The sequence below is a fragment of the Platichthys flesus genome, chromosome 2 (genome assembly GCF_949316205.1).
Source record: "Platichthys flesus chromosome 2, fPlaFle2.1, whole genome shotgun sequence".
NCBI lineage: Eukaryota > Metazoa > Chordata > Actinopteri > Pleuronectiformes > Pleuronectidae > Platichthys > Platichthys flesus.
In genome coordinates this window covers 24,068,385-24,088,692 of record NC_084946.1, presented here as the reverse complement: position 1 = coordinate 24,088,692, position 20,308 = coordinate 24,068,385, and the positions used below count along the sequence as shown (strand labels likewise).

Genomic DNA, 20,308 nt, shown 5'->3' with positions numbered 1-20,308 from the left:
CCGGCTGCCACAGGTTTGAACACACCTGGTACCGCCAACGGAGACGTGCCCCGGCTCCGGAACGCCCCCTTTACGCACAGCGACAGCGGCGACGCAGCAGCGTCCTCCAGCCGCCTCGTGCGAGCTCCATCCTCCGGTGAGCTGTGGTACTAAATATGAAATAAAACGCAACCTTACCGAATCATACACCTGATCTCCATCTCAGCTCCTGCATGAAAAAAACAACATAAATGTTTACCTGCTATTTACAGATCTACTCCTGCGCGTGTCACGGACCCAGAGGAACACGTGAGTGCAACTAAAACCACCCGGAGCATGTAATCCTGATATTAAGCGTGCAAAACAAAATTACAACTAATTAAGACTCTTAATTTGTAAAGTGATGTCAGTATTAATCTTTGGGGGAGGAGGGGGAATGGGGGGGGGGGGGGGCAGGTGATGCCTCCACAGCGCCACCTACTGAAGATAGCAGAGCACTCCACACCGTTCAGCCCTCCCTAAGGTCTTTTACCTTCCTTATGCTCCACTGCATGCACCCATGCATGATTAGACACGGGTTTAATAGATTTAATCGTCTCTTCAAACAGCTTTGTTTTCCAGTTTCACGTCGTTTCCTTAATTCCTGTGCACGAGCGCAGTGACCATGCATGAGCGGGTCTGCAGCAGTAGATCTGACCTTTTCCTCCTGCGCTCACTCCTCTCCGCTCCTGAGAGCTCATACATAACGTGCACAGGTGTCAAACTGCACGAGCTGGAACAGATCCTCTGTTTTCTGTTGTTTATATTTGTTACTGAAACTTAATAGAAATGACGATGACGCAAACCCGAAGAGAAAGTTCATTTGATTTGGTAAATGTCGCTGTATCTCCAGGGATAACTCATCCTGTGTCACAGTACAGTATTAATGACACACAGCTCCACCTAGCCAAACAAAACCTCCCCGGTTCAGTTTGGTGGATTTTGATAATTTGAGGATTTGGATAATTAGTCTGGTCTTTATTTCTACACGAGATAGATCATCACTAAAGCTCACGTCTTACAACAGAGCCAGTAAAAACAAACTGTAATGTCCAAGTTGTTGATTGTTAAGAAGTGATGTCTGAGTAACAACGTCAACTACGAGAGGAAACATCAGCTCACACATCAGGGCAGCATCTCTGGAGTCAGTGTCAAGTCCTGTCAAGTGTCGAATGAGCTTCTTTTAAATGAACCACTGAAGACCAATACTTTACTGATTTTAACTATAATGCAACTCAACGTTTATGTGAAATCAAAGAACAGTTTTTTGTTTCCTTTTCTGAATTTAAAGTTAAAGTTAAAACTTTAGTGCCACAGTCATTTTTAATAATGACTTATTCTGTGGATGACCCGGGCCACTGATTGATATACACCTGAAATGAAGCTTAAAGACAATGTGAAATATTTACAGATTTATTCATGCTTCAAGAATATTATTGTTTTCACCCCCTGTCTGTTTGTTTGTTTGTTTGTCAGCAACATTAGACAAAGAACTCTGGACAGATCCCACTGAACTAGGTGGAAGGATGTGGGTTTCAAAGAATCCATTACATTTTTGTGCAGATTCTGAACAGAGGGCGAATCCAGGAATTTTCCCCCACTCACTTTGACATAGTGAGACAGAGCGTGTTTTGACATTTTCACAGATTTCTCAGAGAATAATTCATGGACCCTTTGATGAAAACAGATCAGGCACATTTATGGGACTGTATATTCAGGGGATTGTCGGTGGTGCAGCTTGATTGAAATTAAAGTGACGCTGGGCCTTACGCGAGGTGGAGGTATGTGCCGTTCTAGGTCAGGTTGAAATCCATTAATGATACCAGCTGTGGTTCAGGAGTTGGAGCGAGCTGTCCGCTAGCCAGAAGGTTGTTGGTTTGATCCTCCAATCCACACGTTGAAGTGTCCACGGGCCGGATACTGAACCCCCAATTTGCCCCAGTGTGTGAATGACGTCTGAGAGAAGAAGTGCTGTATAGATGGAGATGTTCCCCCTCGTCTGGTTGTCAGCTCTGCACCGGCTCGGTATCCACTACCCTCTACTTGATCTTCAGTGGCTCCTCTAAATGACAAAGGATAAATGGAGACCATCTTCCTGACAATTTCCCTGATATGTTTTCTTCCTGTTGGCTGCTCCTTGTGCTGCAGCTCCCATGTAATCTCTGATGGCGTTTTTCTCCAGAGCGGCTCACACAACCTGAGTGCCACTTGTTGTCCACTGGAGTGTGTTTAGGACGAGTCGGGGGGGCACTTGAGCTTGAGGCAGGAAGTGGAGGGTTGGATTTGGAGAAAAGGCCCAAAAAAGTGAACAGATAGCGATTCGATACAATATTATAGATTTTAAAACTTCTATTCAACCTGGTCACAGAGCTCGTTTATCACGATTTGATTCATTCAACTGGTTTATAGAATTATCTCTTTGTTTATATTTTCAAAGTAAAAGCACACGCAGCTCTACCAGCTACGAAGATACATCTTTAATACTGAAGGTGGGGAAGTCTACTTGTTTAGTGATGTGGGTTAATACACAAAAAACACCTCTGACCACAGGGAATGACTTCTTCTCCAAAGTTGATGTTTATCAGATGGTGAACAACATGGGTGGGGTCTCAGTTCATTTAAAAATGTAGGTTTTGGTTAATAAAAACAAGATTAAGGGATTAAGTCATGGGTTTTCTTAAAACAGTTGTAATACTTTAAGTCAAATACTTTGTTAGTTTGGCCCTTTGAGTAAAGAATTACTTTAATTGGTCACACAGACAAATAAAGTTATCAATTTTACAAACATAACTTGTTAACTTGATCTAAACAAACATAATTCATGTGTGTGTTACTAACGGGACTTTAATATATTTAAATTGGTGAACAATCTTTTCTCTTTCTCAGCCTAATTTTTAAAGCTGTCCTTTGTTTTGTTCTCCATGTGTTGAATAGTTATTTGACCTTTTGGATATAAAATATAAATTCATAATTTACTTGAGGTCGTCATGTTCCAATGGACGACCACACATTCTGACAACCTGTAAACACGACGCCTCTGGATCTGCCGCCGCAACACCGGCAGGAAAATTAGTTCCATCTCCTCTTGTCAAGAGTGATGATGGACCCACAGCTTTTTAGACTGATATTAGCCGGCTTTGCGTTGGCTTCACATGACTAAATCCAGATTACAGATGGCTTGGCCTTTTAAATCGTTCCACGCACTGTAGAGAAATCATATTTTGGTTTAGAGCCTTGTGTCTGGAATCACATGCAACCAATATCAAAACCTGCAGGAACACTTTCTCTAATTTTTCTTTCTGCCTTCCAACGATCTGTCAAGTCTGACTATAATTATAAGCAAACATTTTTGACATTTTCAACCAAGAAATGTCCAACTTGTGTCTGTTCGAGTTTTCAGAACGAGTCTGGTCTGATATTTTACTGACAGGGCGACTCAACAAACAACTCAGTCTCAATCCTATTTCAACGTGTTGGGACAGACAATACAGATCCAAACCAAATTATCAGAATTCATGTTTAATGTTAGAGTAATGGCTATGTAACAAAAAGTCTCTTTAGACATGCTTTACAGAATGTACAGGTAAATAAGGTCCAAAAATACTAAACAAAATGAAAAACTTCAACAATACAAAAAAGCAGCATTGGATATTGCCAGAGCAGTTACTGCTAAACTTTGGTATAAAGTCATAAAGGACGTTTCAGAGAGTAAGACATTATAAATGCACATTGTGTTCAGTGGGTCGGCAGAAAATAATAAATACTGAATTGATGTATTTCCCCCCCGGGACATGGAACTCCATTACGGTGACATGCCACTGCAAGTTTCCTTTTTTAACTTTTTCAAGGGGCATGAAACTGATCAGAGGTATAAGCCAGAATGACATAAAGAACCATCAGATACCTGCTTCCACAGAAACAGAGAGTGTGTCGAGTACAAAAGGAACTCAGGAGAGTCAGGAAAGATAATTCGTTTTCTGGCGTTTGAAGAAACAGGCACGGGATGTTCCGATTCTAGCAAATTGACAAAAATAAGAAAAAAAGTTTGCTAGAATGACATGAAATAAACGTCTGCACAAACCAGAGAGAAGCAGAAAGTGTGATGAAGCTTTTTGCTTCTTTTCCAAGCTTAAGTGTTAAAAAAAGGATTCAACAGTTGCATGGTTTAAAGAGTTTGTACTTAGTCTTTTTAAGTGTAACATGCAATAAACCAATCAGAGTACCATATCCCATTATAGAGGGAGGAGATGTGAATGGTGAAATCATTCCTTGGTCACAACTAGAAGAGCAGAATGTAGCAGTCATGATTATCAACAAATGGAAATAATTTAAAAAAACCTAGAAAATACAGGTTGTCAGACGTATCATTTACTGCATCACTGTTGGATTAAACTGAATCATGTATTTCTAGATGTACCTAATAAACTGCAGACTGAATATCTAGAGCACATACAGGCAGGTTTTCAAGGCCAGTTACAAACAAAGCCAATGAGATCGGAGCTTTGCCGAGCTACAACAGTACAGGAGGATTTCTAAGGAGAACCAGAGATAAAAAACCTGTTGAAACACGTCCACATTCTTTTACAGCAAAGGCATTTTCATTTTCACATCCTCAGAAGCGAAGGCAGACATTTGGAAAAGGTATTGCTGAGTTTGAAGGCTGTTTGATAATTGAACTGAGAGTCTCAGTTGAGGAAATAAAAAACAATTTCTGACTGAAGTGTGTGGTAACATTTAAAAACATTTGGACAGCGCCGGGACAATAAAGGCTTAATGTTAAAAGAGTTACTGCAGCTTACATCTCAAACCTCTCTGCAAATGGACTTATAGGCCATGGACCATAACCTTATGTACACATACATACATACATACATACATACAAGTATAAAATAATACAATACATTCTCATATTTCAGTCCCAGGTGAAAACTTAAGGCTTAATCAATTTCTGCGTAAGGATCATGGACTTTGTGGGAAAAAATGGTGGAGATGAAACCTAACAGAGTAACATGGCGTGTTAGCCTGACACTATCTCACCGATCTGCATTTACAAATGGGTCTGGAACCTCTTAATACATTTAGTTGTATGTTTATATTAACAAAGGCCTCTGGAGTGTGGACGGCAGACGTATCACGTATGGATGAAGCCTAAGTGCAGGTTTTCTTTTAGAGAAAATGTCCAGTTCTGTTTAATAGAGTCGTGATCATGGATTTAAACGACCTCAGCAGGTCGGAGGAATTCTGTCTGAGCAGACAGGCGGTTGGGGATGGACCGATTTGCAAGAGCAAACAAACATAAGCTCGCTGATTGGTTTAGTCTCCAGGCTAACTGCATGTATTCCGTTTAAAACTGTACCTCCATTGCATTAAGTGCCTGTAAGACATGAGAAGAAGGGGAAAACGATTCAGTGCTTCCAGTTTACAAACCATAATGTCACCTGATGAGGTTACTGAGCATCCTTGTTAAACATAAGGCCATCGAGGAGACAACCGCGAGAAAAAATAGCCAGCAAACTGATACGAAGTGATTGTGTTTGACACAGGACGAAAAAACAAGATCAGATAAAGATGATATAGGATATATTCATATATATTCATAATATACACCACGTTTGGTGTTCAACTGTCTCTGGAATTTGCATAACAGGATACTAGATAGCATAGTTTACAGACAGAAAAGCTGTGGGAATGTGGTACATATGCTTTTGAGGTTCTTCCCTATATTAACCACCACAATCTGCTGGTGAGGGAGCTACAATAGTCCCCCATTTAAACCCCCCTCCCCTCCGAGTTGGAAAGAGATGGTTTGTAATGTCTAGTTCAGTCATGTGGTGTCAGTACCAGGAATGATGAAACAAACCATTTCAGCCCCTCAGCAGCAGCAGCAGGGACAATCCCATCCAACATGGCTCTTTAAAGCATACATTCATAGCTTTCTCTCTGTGGAGAGAGAAAAGAGGAGTGGCGGAGGACGTGGGGGGATAAGAGCCCTGCAGAGGTGGAGGTGTCGAGGAGGAGGTCACTTTAATCACCGGTCCATTTCTCCAGCCTGACACAGCAGTCGTTCCACAGAGGAGAACGTTAGCGTGTCCTCTTGAGTGAAAGAGGAATGTAAACATACAAGAGAGCATCTTTGGCAGAATGTGAGGAGTCTCTTTGGAGGTAGTGGGTGAACAGGAGGGGGGAGGGGTGCAGCAACAAGGAGTCAGAGGTGGAACATGGACTGTGAGGACCTATGTGGGAGCAGGGTGCTCCTGAGGGTTAGTCCTATTAGAGGCACTTCTGTGGTCCTGTGTGCATTGGATAGGGAAGTAGTCCGCCTCTGCCTCAATGTGCCCCTCTGCCCCTTCTGCAGTGGACGCCAGGGGAGGGGTCCTGTGAACAGTCACTGGGTGCTGGGACGCTCCGGGACGAGGTTTGGAGGACAGATCTTCCCCGTCTCCCCAGAACGACCTGCTGAGGGAATCTGCAAAGATGAGACTCAGATGTTAGAGGGCGACACTTAACGTGCACAGACAGATTCTCCACCACATACTATTTGTAAAAGCAGAAATTAATTGATACAAAACTGAAGTTTCTGAAATATGAGGATTTTCAGATTTTAAAGTGTTGGTTGGATTAAATCAGCAATTTGAATATTTCTCCTGATTTTGAGGAGTATTGTTTTTTACACTTACTGCTTTTCTTTTCCCAATATTTTGCATGATGGTATGAATTCAATATTTTACCCCAAATGTTCACCGCTCTAGAAATGTAGAAAAGGAATTTCTGTTTCCAGGTCTCACCATTAGCGTAGTGCTGCGGGGGAGTGTGGCTGCTCGACCTTTTGTCATGTGACGTGAGGAAGAGGGACGTGTCCTGGTTGCTGATGAGGTTCTCCAGAGCCGTGTCCACATGCTGGCCGTGCTCGATGAAGTTCTCCTTCAGGCCTGGTAGAGCTTTGTCCAGCGGGTCGTCCTCTCCCAGGTAGGCGTACGGGCAGTACTCCCGTGTGCGGGAATAGATGTTGGCGTTGTCGTAGCAGTCGGAGCAGATGACCAGCTGACCTGCACCGCCTGTCAAAGAAAGTGGCAACAAACAGTGAGTTGTTTTCAAAACTGCAGCACCATTAGAATAATTAATCAGTTTGATTGATGGTGGCTGCAAAATGGCCTCTCAAGTCCACTCAGATTAATGAACTCATTACTAATAATTGTTCTGACAACAACTAACAGTACTCATTTGTTTCAGGACTGAAAACCATTTCAGTTTTCAAAACATTGTTTGGGATTTCATTAGAAGTCATTTAATCATTGTTTTATGGCCTTTACACACTCTGAGGATATTTCACATCCAAACTTTTCATACCAGTTGCAATAAAAGTAAAAACAACAGCTCATTCTTCAGAGAGAGAGATGATTCAACATCATTCTGTGATGAAGATCTGGTCTTCCTCACTAAACAAAACCAGAGGAGGTTCTATGAAGTTACGTCTTGTCACACAGAAGCTGTTGGAACTGGTTCTGGACATATTTTAGGATATGGGTGGGATAGTTGAGGTCTGAGATGTTAGCACCACATCTGGTGAAGCAGTGGACAGGTCATCCTGTCTCAGGTACATTTTGAAGATCCTTAGTTACTATAGTTGGCAGGGGTTGGTGATCATGGCTTTATTCTTAGTTTAAAACTAGCCACATATTTGCTTAAAGTAATCCAAGTAAAACATTTATTTAATGCAAACTGTGCACATGAAATAAAAATAAAGACTGTTACACTGGGACCTGGTGAAAAAACAACCAGCAGGATTATCTTTCTAAAGCCTTTAAGACAATCTTAAATATTTGTACTTTGGGCAAACATTCGTTTATCAAAATAAAGATGTATTTATATCTCCAATTCTAGTGGGAATTATGTAACGTCTGTGGCAAATCTCTCAAAGCAGTTATTTACTATTGTGTTCATGTCAATGGACAAACACAAAACCCAGCACATAATGCTTCTGCTCGTGGCTGCTACCAACGCCGAGGAAAAACCCACATCATCACGTTGACACTAACCTGTGGGGACTCCAGCTAGTCCCTCACGGGGATCCCCAGGGTGGAAACTGCTGCGGCCAGTGAACAGAGAGCCGACCCGGCAGTGCAGCACGCCGCTCCCCTCCGCTTCCACCTCACTGCTCGTGTCTCCATAACACACACCTGAGACATTGGTGATAATTAGTCATGGGTCTCGTTTCAGCAGGGATTTGATCCAAAACACAAAAACAGACACAAGCACCTAATGAGCGAGGAGGCATCTGAAATCTTTGGCTCAGAAAAACTGTACATAATTAAAAGATGTTTGAAATGTATTCGCATGACAGGCAGGCAATGAGGCGGTGTATCACTGTGCATTTCATTTTCTTGTCACCACGCAATAATTGTGTAATCTTTGTAATATCAAAGGGTTTCACCTTTTTTGTGAACAAAATATTGATATAACCCAACGGGAAAAATCTTCATACAAGTATTAAAGGGATTGTAAAAGGGACTTTAACTTTACTTTTTGTGCAGTATGAACTTATCCACTAACTCTGAAGAGAAGTGTTCTCTCTTACTAAATGGCAATTCTGCGATTATAGTAGCAAGTTTTAAAGCACCAGTTAGTTTATTGTATGCTTAGAACATGTTTATATATATCCAGATGCTAAACCAAACATGTCAAATATAACTCACCATCTGTCCCTTTATGGACGTATCCATTGGAGAGAGGAGGCATGAGTTGTTGGTGGCTGCCAGCTTCAGAGTTACTGTATCCTTCCTGCGGCTCTGACAGAGTTCCCTGAGAGGACAGGTAGCTGGGGATGTCTGCCGGCAAATTCAATTCATCTGACAGAGACAGAGGCACATTTTGTTTCAAGGCATCGAGAGCTGAGGAAAGCTGTCGTCTCACATCAAAGTGATTTCCCCACACACACATTTCATGCTTTCCAATCAGTGCTCTTTAGATAAAATGCATTTGTTTGATATATTAAGGTTAATATGTCTAAATTGCTGACCTGTATTTGAAATACTGTAGTCCTCGCTCTTTCTGCGCATGTGATAGATCACAATGACCCAGACTAGTGAGGTTCCGACCACACAGCACACCACCACGATCACCACGATGCCCACGGTGGTCCAGCCGTCCTGGTCGTACCCTGCACCCGTTTCGCAGTTCGGCGACGGCGAGACACCGAGGTAGATGTGGCCGCGCTCCGTTCCCAGAGTATTTGACATGATGCAGGTGTATTTCCCCGCATCGGCAGGACCGGCGTCTACAATAATGAGTAGCTGGTTGGCGGCGGCGAAGAAGTGGCGCTCTGTCAGAACCAGGGGTCCGTCATCTTTGGTCCAGTTGAGACGAGGGGCGGGGCTGCCTCCAGCTATACACTGAAGCACGGCAGTTTCACCACGAGCCACGGTCCTGTCTTCCAGCGGCCGCATGAAGGATGGAGTTTCTGGAGGAGAACAGGTTTATTGTTGTTTTTTTAAAGGATTATTCCAGCGGCATGTGTGTCACACTGTCTGCACAGATGTGTGTGAGGTCAGACTCGTTATTATTAAGAATATATTTTACAATAACAAACATGTTTATACACCCGTTTGTAGCTGAAGCCCATTCATTAAAGAATGTGATCATATAAAGTTTGTTGTTGTGTCACTCCTTTCCATATTTAAATAGTTTCCAGGGTCAAGACATCACAACGTTTGTATTTATATTGTCACTAGTAAAAACTGTTGTGGTGTGAATATAAATAAGAAGGTAATGATGATAGACTCAAACAAGGAGCCCGCTAGGGCAGAGTGACTCAGCTGAAATGACCCAGTGGTAAAACACCTGTAACAGGCTCTGCTTATTAGATAGGTGACTCACCCAAGACGGTGAGAGTGGCGTTGGCCGACAGGCTACCAGCTGCATTCTGAGCCGTGCAGCTGTAAACTCCCATGTCTTCGGTCTTCACATCCGCGATGAAGAAGATGTCATCATCCGGCATCACGTGCATCCTTCGCTCTCGAGCGGCAGGAAAGTCTGTGCCTCCGTCCTTCTGCCAAGCAATCTGGGGTGATGGATGACCTTCGGCAGCGCACTCCAGCCTGGCCATTGTCCCTGTCCTGATAGTCAGGTCCATGGGAGTCTTCAGAAAAGATGGTAGCTCTGAGAGAGGGGGAGAGAGAAGCAGAGATATATCGATGTCAGATCAAACAATGGCCGCAACAATCGTGTGGATCTGCTATCTTAAAAATACAGGATTGTCCTCTAAGCACAGATGCAAGAGATACTATGCTGTCAACAATATCACTTTAAAGCCTAGAGGAAAAGGGTGAAGAACAAGAGAAACACTAATCACTGGCAGTGTCATCAATCACTTTCTTTTGAAAAGAGACTCACCATTGACAGTAAGCTTGGCCCTGTTGGAGTAGTTGGAGCCGAAGTGATTTGAGACCACACACTGGTAGCGCCCCTCGTCAGTAAAGTTGACGTTAAGGACGTGGAGCATCGTGGTGTAGATGAGCTCTCCCTCCTGAAACCGGGCGTAGTTTTGGACTTCTGCATCATACAGCACCTCCCCGTCCTTCCTCCAAGCTGTGGTCATCGGTAAATCACTGCTGCTGGTGGCAACGCAGCTCAAAGTCACATTGTTCCCCCGCAGTGCCACCGACGTCTCCGGGTGAGTTGTTATGTGAGGTTTGGGAAAATCATCTGTGGAGGGGCAGGGACATAAAAGAGAGTGTTACATTCTGTCAGTTTTTATCTTAACGTCAGAAAATCTATTTATTTTTTTGAAAAGTACACAAATACAACTTTGACAACATTGCAGAATCTATCTCGATGTTTTTTTAAGAAGTTGAAGTTTATGAAACTGGATCAGACTGAGAGCAAATAAAAGATATCAGACCGAGACTGACCACAAACAAACTCTTCCGGGCTGATGGTCAGGACGCTGCGACCAAGTAGACTGGCCGGATGAGCACAGACAGCAGAGACAGACTGCTGGAACAGACTGTCTGTGAGCCAGGGCCCCAACCACTGCATGTGGCAGTCACACAGCAAGCTGCTTGTGTTCAGTATACTGAGAAAACATGAGATGAATGAGAGAAAGATTAGTTGGGATTATCACAATAGAGAAACAATTAAACACATTGATATAAATGTGAGGTTTCCATAAAGGGATTTATGGTTTAATCTCTAAAGGCAAATTTGCATTAAGACCTTCGAAATTAAGATTTAAATGACCTTGATTAGACAGATCTGTTCTCTACTCCAGTGGTTCTCAACCTTTTTTCAGTGACGTACCCCCTTCGAAGAAAAAATTCTGCCGAGTACCCCCTAACCAGCGCAAAGCATTTTAAAACTCCGTCAATGTCCATAACATTGCTCATTTTTAGTGGTCTCTCTTGAACTATTTCGAAATAAAAAGATATAAAAAATAACTATTATTATCTCAATATAAATAAAGATTTGTGCACATCAAAATAATTATCAACTTAAAGTGACCTCTTTTGGGATCATAATAAAGATATGTTCTCAAACTGAACTCATGAAATTAATTATAGCTAAACACTTCTTCCAAAAAAATAAATCATTAACTCAGTTTTAAATAAAAGATTAGCTCAAAACATATTTTTTCAATATTTATCATCTTAAAATATCTTCTTTAAGGATCAAAAAGATTACTGACAGGTAGCTTGTTTCCGCTTGCTTCTGGGAGGCTTTTCGCATCGTGTCTTGAGATGACCTGAATTCAGAAAGTTTCCTCTTAAAAAACTCAGGTGGCTTACCAACATGACTTTCATGTTTTGTCTGGAGATACCGCTGAAGATGTGGTGGCTTAATGCCACTGTTGGCTAATCTCTCCCCACAGAAAAAACAAAAAGTGTAAATAACCCAATCTATGTTATTGTTAATATTGTTGAAGTGTCTTTCTGTTATTTTATTGTGAAATATTTGCTCGCTTTAAGGTCATACAATTTCATTTCGGCTTTTGTATTACATGCTTTTATTTTGAAAGGGTACCGGTAGAGACGCGGACTTCTTGTTATGAATCATTAACTTCACAACAGAAAACTTTTACGTTTTAGCGCCCCTCCGAAGAGGCACTAGCTCTCACGGTGTTGTTTAGGGAAGGCTCTCTGCTCTGGTTTCGCCTTCTTTGGTACTTGTCCCTCCGTGTTTCAGCAGCATTGCTGCTGCACTTCAACTCGACTCCATTGTTGAAGTTTTCAAGGCAGGTGATGACAGGTGATGACAGGTGGCTTGTGCCAGGTTGGGTCAAACCATCGGTATGGGGGAGACTCTGTTTTTTCAGGATAATTAAATTGAAAAGCCTACTGAATATAAAATTTAGTTCATGAACTTACACTTATATTTTATTGAATGTTTGTTAAATAACAATTTTTCAAGGATTTTTGAATGGATGCTAATTTTAAATATATAAAAACAAAATCTCAAGTACCCCCTGGAGTACCTTCAAGTACCCCCAGGGGTACGCGTACCCCCATTTGAGAATCACTGCTCTACTCTATATATCAATATCAAGCTGTGTTTTCTTATACAACTTATAATTATAAAGCAAACGAAGGAGGCTGCAATCAAATCCATCCTGAGCAGAAAATCACAACACTAAAGTTTAGGGGCATTCAAACACTTTCTGACTTATTCAAGGTATGAACAAGATTTATGAAAGAAACGACCCTTACAGAAATCAACACCTAGTTTCCATGATCAACATCTAAATTCATAGACACAAAAGCCTCTAGGAGGCTGTGTTACCACACTTTGTCCTAAAATACACTTCAATTACATGGGTGTTGCCATTATGCTCCTCTGGCTTAGTTCCCTGTCAAAGCTAATTTATACACTTGCCAGGCAAATGGTGCCATAGTCTATTAAAGCTGCAGAGTAATTAATCACATGAGGATATGACTGCTGTCGAGACCCTTATTCCGGGTTTGACAGCTGCTGGTGCATTTCGTTAACCGCTGCTTGAGAGACACTCCTAAGACAGGCTGATTAAAAATTTTAAAAGTCAAGAGACTTGACATTTCCAGCAACTTTTCACAAGTAAGAGGTTGCTACAACTTGAAGGCTGCATTAGAAATATGACAGCCAATAAATGTGTGGGTTTTGGTAAGACAACAAATGTCTTAACAGTTAAGGAAGTAAAGTTATTCTCCCCTTTTACTAATTCATAGGGTTAGGGTTCAAAGGGGAAAAATGTGCTTAGTTTAGCATCTACTCACAACACTTTGAGCTTCATGTGGGACAACGCCTCCGGGTGGATCGACATGATGCCGTTCTTGCTCAGGTCCCTGCAGAGGGGGACAGGAATATGGATTAGACTCACCTACAATGTGATTTGATCAGACTGGCGTCCCATTTCACGGGCATAAGGCAACAACAGCACCGTGGTAATAAAAGCCCTTTGCTAGCTTTAATCATTCAACAACAACAACAACAACAGATCCTCCTGAGACGGACGTGTGGCTGTGTGGAGAAAAAGGATTGGTGCAGTGGTTTAACTCACAGGTGCTCCAGCTCCTCCAGGCCCTCGAATGCTTTCCTCGTGATTGATTTGATTTTGTTCCGCTGTAGGATTCTGGAAGAGGAAAATATTTCATATTGATGCTCCTGGGTAATATTTTATTGCACAGTGGAACCAGTGTGTCAGTAACTATTGCTGCAGCTAAATTTGGACATGTGAGCAGCTTTTTAATACAAGTCAGAATAAACTTGAGCAACAGTAAAACAAAACTTAAAATTCAGAGTCAAGCATATCTATGAAAATAAAGGTTCAGCTCATCAATTAACAATCAACACCAGAACAATGCTGTATCTCAATAAATGAATCATATTTCACAGTCATCAATTGATGTATGAAATTAAATCTATTCACTCATATCTATATATTTATCTGCAAAATCGTTTTTTACTCACAGTGTGTTCAGCTTCTTCATTCCATTAAATACGCCAATGGAGTCTTCGATGGCCCACGAGATTTCATTATTGCGGATATCTCTGGAAAACAAAGAGACATTCGATCTTAAACTCCACACGAACTGAACATCTGAAGCTTTTTCCCGCAAACACCACAGAGACTCTCCATCCTCCGCTGTGGTTGTCAGTGGCTGTGATTCTCAGTCGGGAGAATAACTATTTGAGACACCATGCTTCCACAGAGTGTCACAGTTGGCTGCCCCTGCTGCTCAGATGAGGAGGAATTAATTGGCTCTGTTTAGCAATGCTACAGTTCACAGGTTTACTGGAAACCTTGTGTTTACAGGACGGGTCACAGGCTCTTTTGTTTCTCTTTCCTCATGCCCAGCCACCTCTGAAAGAACCTCGGAACTCTCCCATGAAAGCTCAGAGGACGGGCAACCTCCCAAATATGACTCCTTTCTGGTTTCAGCTCAGAGGCTTAAGATTCAAAAGTTCTCAACTTGCACCTGGAACTAGTTTGACTGGTGAAGAATACAAGGCTGCAACAAAGAATCTTGAAATGTCTGTTGGGGATTATAAACTAATGCAGAGTCTGGCATCGGGTCTGGGGAATCCAGAAAAAAGTGAGGTAATGGGTGAAAAATATATTTAGATTAAATACACGGGTAAATATGTATAAAAGTATGTATTTAAATATGACATTTAAATGATTGTGCAGTACTTTGGAACAGCACATTTATTTTTACAAGTCGAAATAGGTAAATGCAGCCGACTTTGAACCATGTCTTAAATTTTTTGCTGCACTATTATGGGGTTCATAAATACAGAAGGAGTGTAACGCATAACTCCCATTAATTTAATAAATAGAAGAGTGCATAATATTAACTTATTTTCACACCCTAAAGAAAAAAACGATCACTATCTCTCCCCCGACAAAAGCCAGAGCCGCTGAGTTATTTAAAGAAAGGCGCTGTTGACATCATTTATAGCTGCGTGATGAAATATGAAAAAAGTCAAGCTCTTCCCACGCTGCCAAAGTATTAACAACCCTTCATCTCTTGGCCTCTTGCCTCAGCTAAAGTGTAGAGACTTGTCTTCTTTCTCAAGCCTGACAAAGCACCACAGCAACCTAAACCTACACAACCTACACAGGTTTTACACGGATGACACAGACTCACTGCATCTCAGATATTTTATACAGTGGGGTTCAAATGTCTGAGACCACTTTCCTATCCATGAAGGTCTCCCAATTGTATGGGCATGGTAAAGTTCTCATTAATGTAAAACTGAGCTGTCTTGTAGAGAGTTCACATTGAGACTCATGTGACATTTGCATGATCCGCACAGTGGATGGCAGGACAGAGGGTTAGGCTAACCAAGAGAACAGGATACTACTATGGTGCTACACATTGGGTGGTTTGATCTAAGTCTCAACAGGAAAACAAACAGACAGAATCAGAACTCAACAAAGACTATATCTGAGGATAAAGACACACACGATTTCTAATGTTATTTCTCTAAACTACTTAGGAGTACTTAGGAAACATATTCAAGACAGGACTAGACCTAGACACGAGGGGTGAATCAAGCAGACCTACTTTTGTCAGCGGCCTTCACGAGAATGCACAGAGCCAAGAACATGTCAGGACTTGGTTATATTTTGAAAAGTAAACGTCATTACACTTCTAAGATCAAAGAGGAGATATTTTAAACAGGCAGAGAACTCACAGTGTACGCAGACTTGACAGACCACTGAACACTCCCTCTCCCAAATGGCTGATGGAGTTGTCTCCCAGGTTCAGGCTCTCCAAGAAACCTAATCCCACAAAAGCCGTCTCCTCCAGTCGAGTCAAATGATTAAAGGACAAGTCTCTGCAGAAAACAAGGACAAATATGATAAGGATTAGTTCAAGCCTTCCCTCCAGTCGACACCATTCTTACATGCTAATGTGTGTCAGCATTAAAAAAACGGTTCTGCACAAGGAAATCAGCTCCAGATACGTCTCAAAACTGCAGCAGAATAAGAGTAAGGCCTCTGAGCATTCAGAATGAATCTCAGAGGTCTGGGCTAATGTACGAAAGTGGAGACTCTGTATGAGGATTTTAGCTGTGAAGCAAACACACTTACAGTTCCTCAAGCTTTTGGCAGAATTCCCAGGCATCTGGTCGGATGATGCTGACTGCATTTTGGCTGACCCGCAGGATACGCAGCATGCGCAGGCCATACAGCCAACCTTTGTTGACCTCCGTTAGGTTGTTGTGCTCCAGTTCTCTGAGACACAAATCAAAAAAACATAATGACGTTAACTGAATAATTGTTCTGAGATAAATTGTTTAATTTCTTCAGAGACAATTCCAGATGTTTTAAGTCTTTATCACTGATGAACACAATGTTGAAAGTCATTTTAAAGGAGAGTCTTTAACACTTTACTTACAGTTCTTCGATGTTGTTAAGTCCAAAAAAGGCTCCATCCATGAGCTTAGTGATGCCATTCCTCTGCATCTTCAGTGACTTCAGTGAGTCCATCCCTTTGAATGTGAGGCTGTCCACTATCTTGATCCTGTTACGCTTCATTTCACTATGAAAAACACAAGAGGGTAAATGCAACATTCATAATAAGATTCACCCTAAATTCTGCCCAGAAGGAATTGTTAAAAACTGAATTATAACCCACAGATATGTCTGTCAACTATCAGCAGCTTAATTATTGGCTTGTCTCCACTGATTTTACTGTGGCATCATAAACAAAATCATACAATACTTACAGGAACTGAAGTTGAGGGAGTCTGAAGACTTTGGATGGCAGCAGAGCCAATCTGTTCCTGTTCAGCTTCAGCACCAGCAGGGAGCTGGAGATGTTTTCAAAGCAACCGGGCTCGAGGACACTGATCTTGTTATTACTCAAATTCCTAAAAGAGCAGAAACATTGGATCGAAAATTAGTCAGGAACATAACGTTTGCCTCAACTGTACGTGTGAATATCCACAAGAGGAGGCCAACAAAGTCTGTTTGTCAACAACAGGATGCTTCATTATCAATGGCAAACTAACCAATACAAGATGTCTTTAGTGTTGTGACCTATTTGAAATTGAATAGTCTGTGCAGTACTGCTCTGCTTTAATACCTAGAACAGCCATAAATGCTACATCATCATACTGTTGTATTATACAGAGTCTTCAGCCCATTCTTCCTTCTTAGACCTTTAGTTACTAGCAAGTAACACAAAGAACTATGTGCAGCCTTCGGAGATGTGTTACACATGGTTAACACTCACTAGTGTTATCGTTTCACTTTCATTGTATTGTCAACTGATTTTACGAATCAATTAATTTTAACTTTGTTGATCATATAATTATTGAAGATAACTGAGATGAGGATCGAGTACTTACAGATATTTCAGCTGCATGAAGGGGAAGGATCCAGCTTTGAGCTCAGAGATAGAGTTGGACGTAAGGTCCAGCGTCTCCAGGGAGATGTAGGGCTGCAGCTGGTGCATCGACAGCTCCGAGATCCGATTGTGGACTCTGAATCATAAAATAAAAAACTTATTAGTCTTCACAATCAGAATGTTACTGATTACTATGGCATGCTATAGTGATGGTTTACTCAAAGTCAAGAAAAAAGTCAAGTGTTTTGCATTAGTACATTTGTCTACGACACATTAAAAGACATCTGAGCCTCAGAGTCAGTGTTAAATGCCATATTTGTACCTATTGATACATGCTGAATCATGTATACGTCAAGAGTGTTTGTGTCTTAAATGGGGGAATATTTTGAAATAACAGGAAACCCAGAAGGGGAGCGTGTACTTACAATGACAGCGAGGTGATGTTTGAGGAAACATCTCCAAGAAACGGAAGAGCAGTCAGCTCGTTGTGATTCATGGTGCTGAAATGACAAGCAGCGGAAAAGGGACATTAGGTGACGAATGTTTACATAAATCGCAGCGGTCAAATTACAAAAATAAATATCTCCTTCTCAAAATAACAACAAATTGTTCCTTTATACTTGGGCTGGACCATAAAACAAGATCAGCAACTATTGTGATATCATTTTTATCAATAGCATTGTAAATAAAAATATATATTGTTATATAGCCTCTGTATTGTGCGAGTACAGTGAACAGGTAAGACACATAATTGATCCACCTCTGGTTTATACAAATATTTCTTCCGTTTATCAGTTTATTATAAACGGTGTTTGTCCGTCTCTGCTCATAAAGAAGAGTATAAAACCACTAACTGGTGACTGAGTCTAAAGACTATTAGGTTAATATCCCAGTTATAAAGTAACTTGTTTCATTATGACTGGTTAAGTGAGCTTGGATTTGATCATCATTCTTTTTAATTCATTATAAGAAAAACACTGTAGATCATTTACACATGAAGGGAAGGTCAAAGGGGCAATATAAACATGATGATTAAATATTGTAATTAAAAGTAATAAAAAGAACAGCAGCACAAACCAGGACTCAACATGTGTGTAATAAAACAGAATAATAAAACCTGTGCTATCCAAAAAATAACTGCAGTTGTTTTGACTGATTTAGATGAACTAGCAGTACCTAAAATACTGAGTTTAAAGACTATTAGGTGGTTTCACTGTGACTTGTGAAGTGAGTTTGATTATCATTCTTTTAAAATCATAATAAAACAATCTACAATTACCATATGTCCCAAAGAGCAAATTAAATGAATAACATCGAATAGAGTGAAGGTCAAAAGTCGAATATTAAGATGTAAACGGTGTGTGTTGGTGTGTAACGCTGCAGCAACAAATCAAAGCAGTGCATTCAGTGCTAGCTCACTTACACTTGTGTTATCCCGTCTTCTGGGTCCAGAGGAGCCGCCGACAGCCTCTTCCTGTTACAGTCCATGACCCGGGACCCGTCTGGCCCGTTGGAACACGAGCATGGAGCCGGACAAGCCTCGAGGGCCCAGGCAGCCAGGCCGAGCAGCGTGAGGACAAGGGCCGAAGCAACGGGCCAACCCTCCGCCATTTTAAAGCGTCTTCCTGCCGGGAGGCTACGTGGCTAACTCGCTAAAGTGGCACGTTTCACAGCCAAAGGACCGCCGCCGAACGCTTCTTGTAGTTCCTGTATCAGCGGCACCGGCTCATCCTCCGTGTTTAAAGTCCAGGGAGTCCGGGAGGGACGGTGAAACACAGTTTCCCCCAACTTGCGTGAGGCATCCCGGTGGGTTTCTCCTCTTCCGCTCCAGTCCGGACACCCTCTCTCTCCGCGGGGAGGAAGCTAATGCTAACTCACTGCTCAGTTCCACAAATACGCGTGTTTCCCCCGCATGACATCGCTTTAACCCCGCACTTTGACCTGGTTCAGACTGAATTAACCCGGGGAAACGTTATCCCCACTTAACCCGTGCGAATCACGGATAATTCACGAGTATTTCCTGCGTCTTTCTGTCCCACAAGAACAACAAAGCACCTGGAGTGGAGGATACTGGGATACCTTAGATCCCGCCCCCGGTAGCATGTTTACACCTATCCCATTGGCCAGTAGTCGGGCCTGTCAAACATTTGCAGTGATTTGATTTGACCTCGCTCCAATGTGTTTTTATGTGGGGCCACTTTCCACAGCAGAAAGTTTTTCCCGAGCAGCTGCAGTTTTAAAATGTTGTTCACGTCCTTGTGGTTAGTGTTGTTTGCAAAGGCAAAGGTAGGAACATGACTAAAGTAAATAAATATGGGTATACGATTAGTTTTTGGTGTTGAGAGAAATATTGGGGCTCATGTTTTTCACAGTTCACCTTTTGACAGAGGGGAGGAGCTGTACAAGCTGTTATATAAATCGAGGTTTTAAACGACTTCCATTGTGTTTTTTAAAGCTTACAATATATAATTTATTTGTATGCTTGCTGATGTGTTTTTGAATTGTTGTTTATGCTCTGAGTGTTATCATGAACTATACAAATAAATTCCAAGTCCAACCAGACCTCCTGTGCTCAAACACCACGTCCTTTCTCTCAAAGTTTTTGGTAATTTATAAAACTTTATACTTGAATATGCTCCACATTAAGATGAATAGAACAATAATATTGATGACGGACCTCACCACTGGAGAGGGCCAGATAATTAGTTATAAATGCAGAAGCCATCTGACATTCTTCTTCAGCGGTGTAAGTAGTTGAAGTTGAAGTATTACATAACTTCAACTCATCACAGCAGCAAACCCAGTGGAGAGTGATGAACAAATCAGCCTTGTCATGCCACATTGGCTGATTCAACATTTAAAAAGCACATCACACAACACATAAAATATGTTTTTTTTAATCAACACGTAATCCCTCTTTTTTTCCTACATGAGTGAACAGTTCTTATTATGCAAGTTATGCA

General features: G+C 41.6%; 1 protein-coding gene and 1 long non-coding RNA gene across 2 annotated transcripts; one reads left to right on the top strand and one right to left on the bottom strand.

Moving 5' to 3' along the window:
- LOC133970414 (uncharacterized) lies at nucleotides 1-6,891 on the top strand. Its single transcript, XR_009924296.1, has 3 exons — nucleotides 1-136; nucleotides 252-288; nucleotides 6,797-6,891. It is a non-coding gene; the product is annotated as an uncharacterized LOC133970414 (long non-coding RNA).
- Nucleotides 3,522-19,723, bottom strand: lrig2 (leucine-rich repeats and immunoglobulin-like domains 2). Its single transcript, XM_062407209.1, has 18 exons — nucleotides 18,769-19,723; nucleotides 17,771-17,845; nucleotides 17,347-17,481; nucleotides 16,723-16,866; nucleotides 16,392-16,535; nucleotides 16,085-16,228; nucleotides 15,685-15,828; nucleotides 13,954-14,034; nucleotides 13,544-13,615; nucleotides 13,260-13,328; nucleotides 10,926-11,089; nucleotides 10,408-10,719; nucleotides 9,892-10,173; nucleotides 9,035-9,475; nucleotides 8,712-8,864; nucleotides 8,055-8,195; nucleotides 6,804-7,073; nucleotides 3,522-6,484 (listed from the first exon to the last, which is right to left on the bottom strand). The coding sequence occupies exons 1-18, from the start codon at nucleotides 18,954-18,956 to the stop codon at nucleotides 6,252-6,254; spliced, it is 3,192 nt and encodes a 1,063-aa protein (XP_062263193.1). The 5' UTR covers nucleotides 18,957-19,723; the 3' UTR covers nucleotides 3,522-6,251.
- Nucleotides 19,724-20,308: the final 585 nt, after the last annotated feature.

Excerpts from the sequence above, each read along its gene's own strand:
- lrig2 (XM_062407209.1), bottom strand. The coding sequence starts at position 18,956 with ATGGCGGAGGGTTGGCCCGTTGCTTCGGCCCTTGTCCTCACGCTGCTC. Across the intron at positions 15,829-16,084 it reads TGCCAAAAGCTTGAGGAACT|AGACTTGTCCTTTAATCATT; the intron begins GTAAGTGTGTTT and ends TGTTTTCTGCAG. Across the intron at positions 13,616-13,953 it reads ATGAAGAAGCTGAACACACT|AATCCTACAGCGGAACAAAA; the intron begins GTGAGTAAAAAA and ends TTCCTCTTCCAG.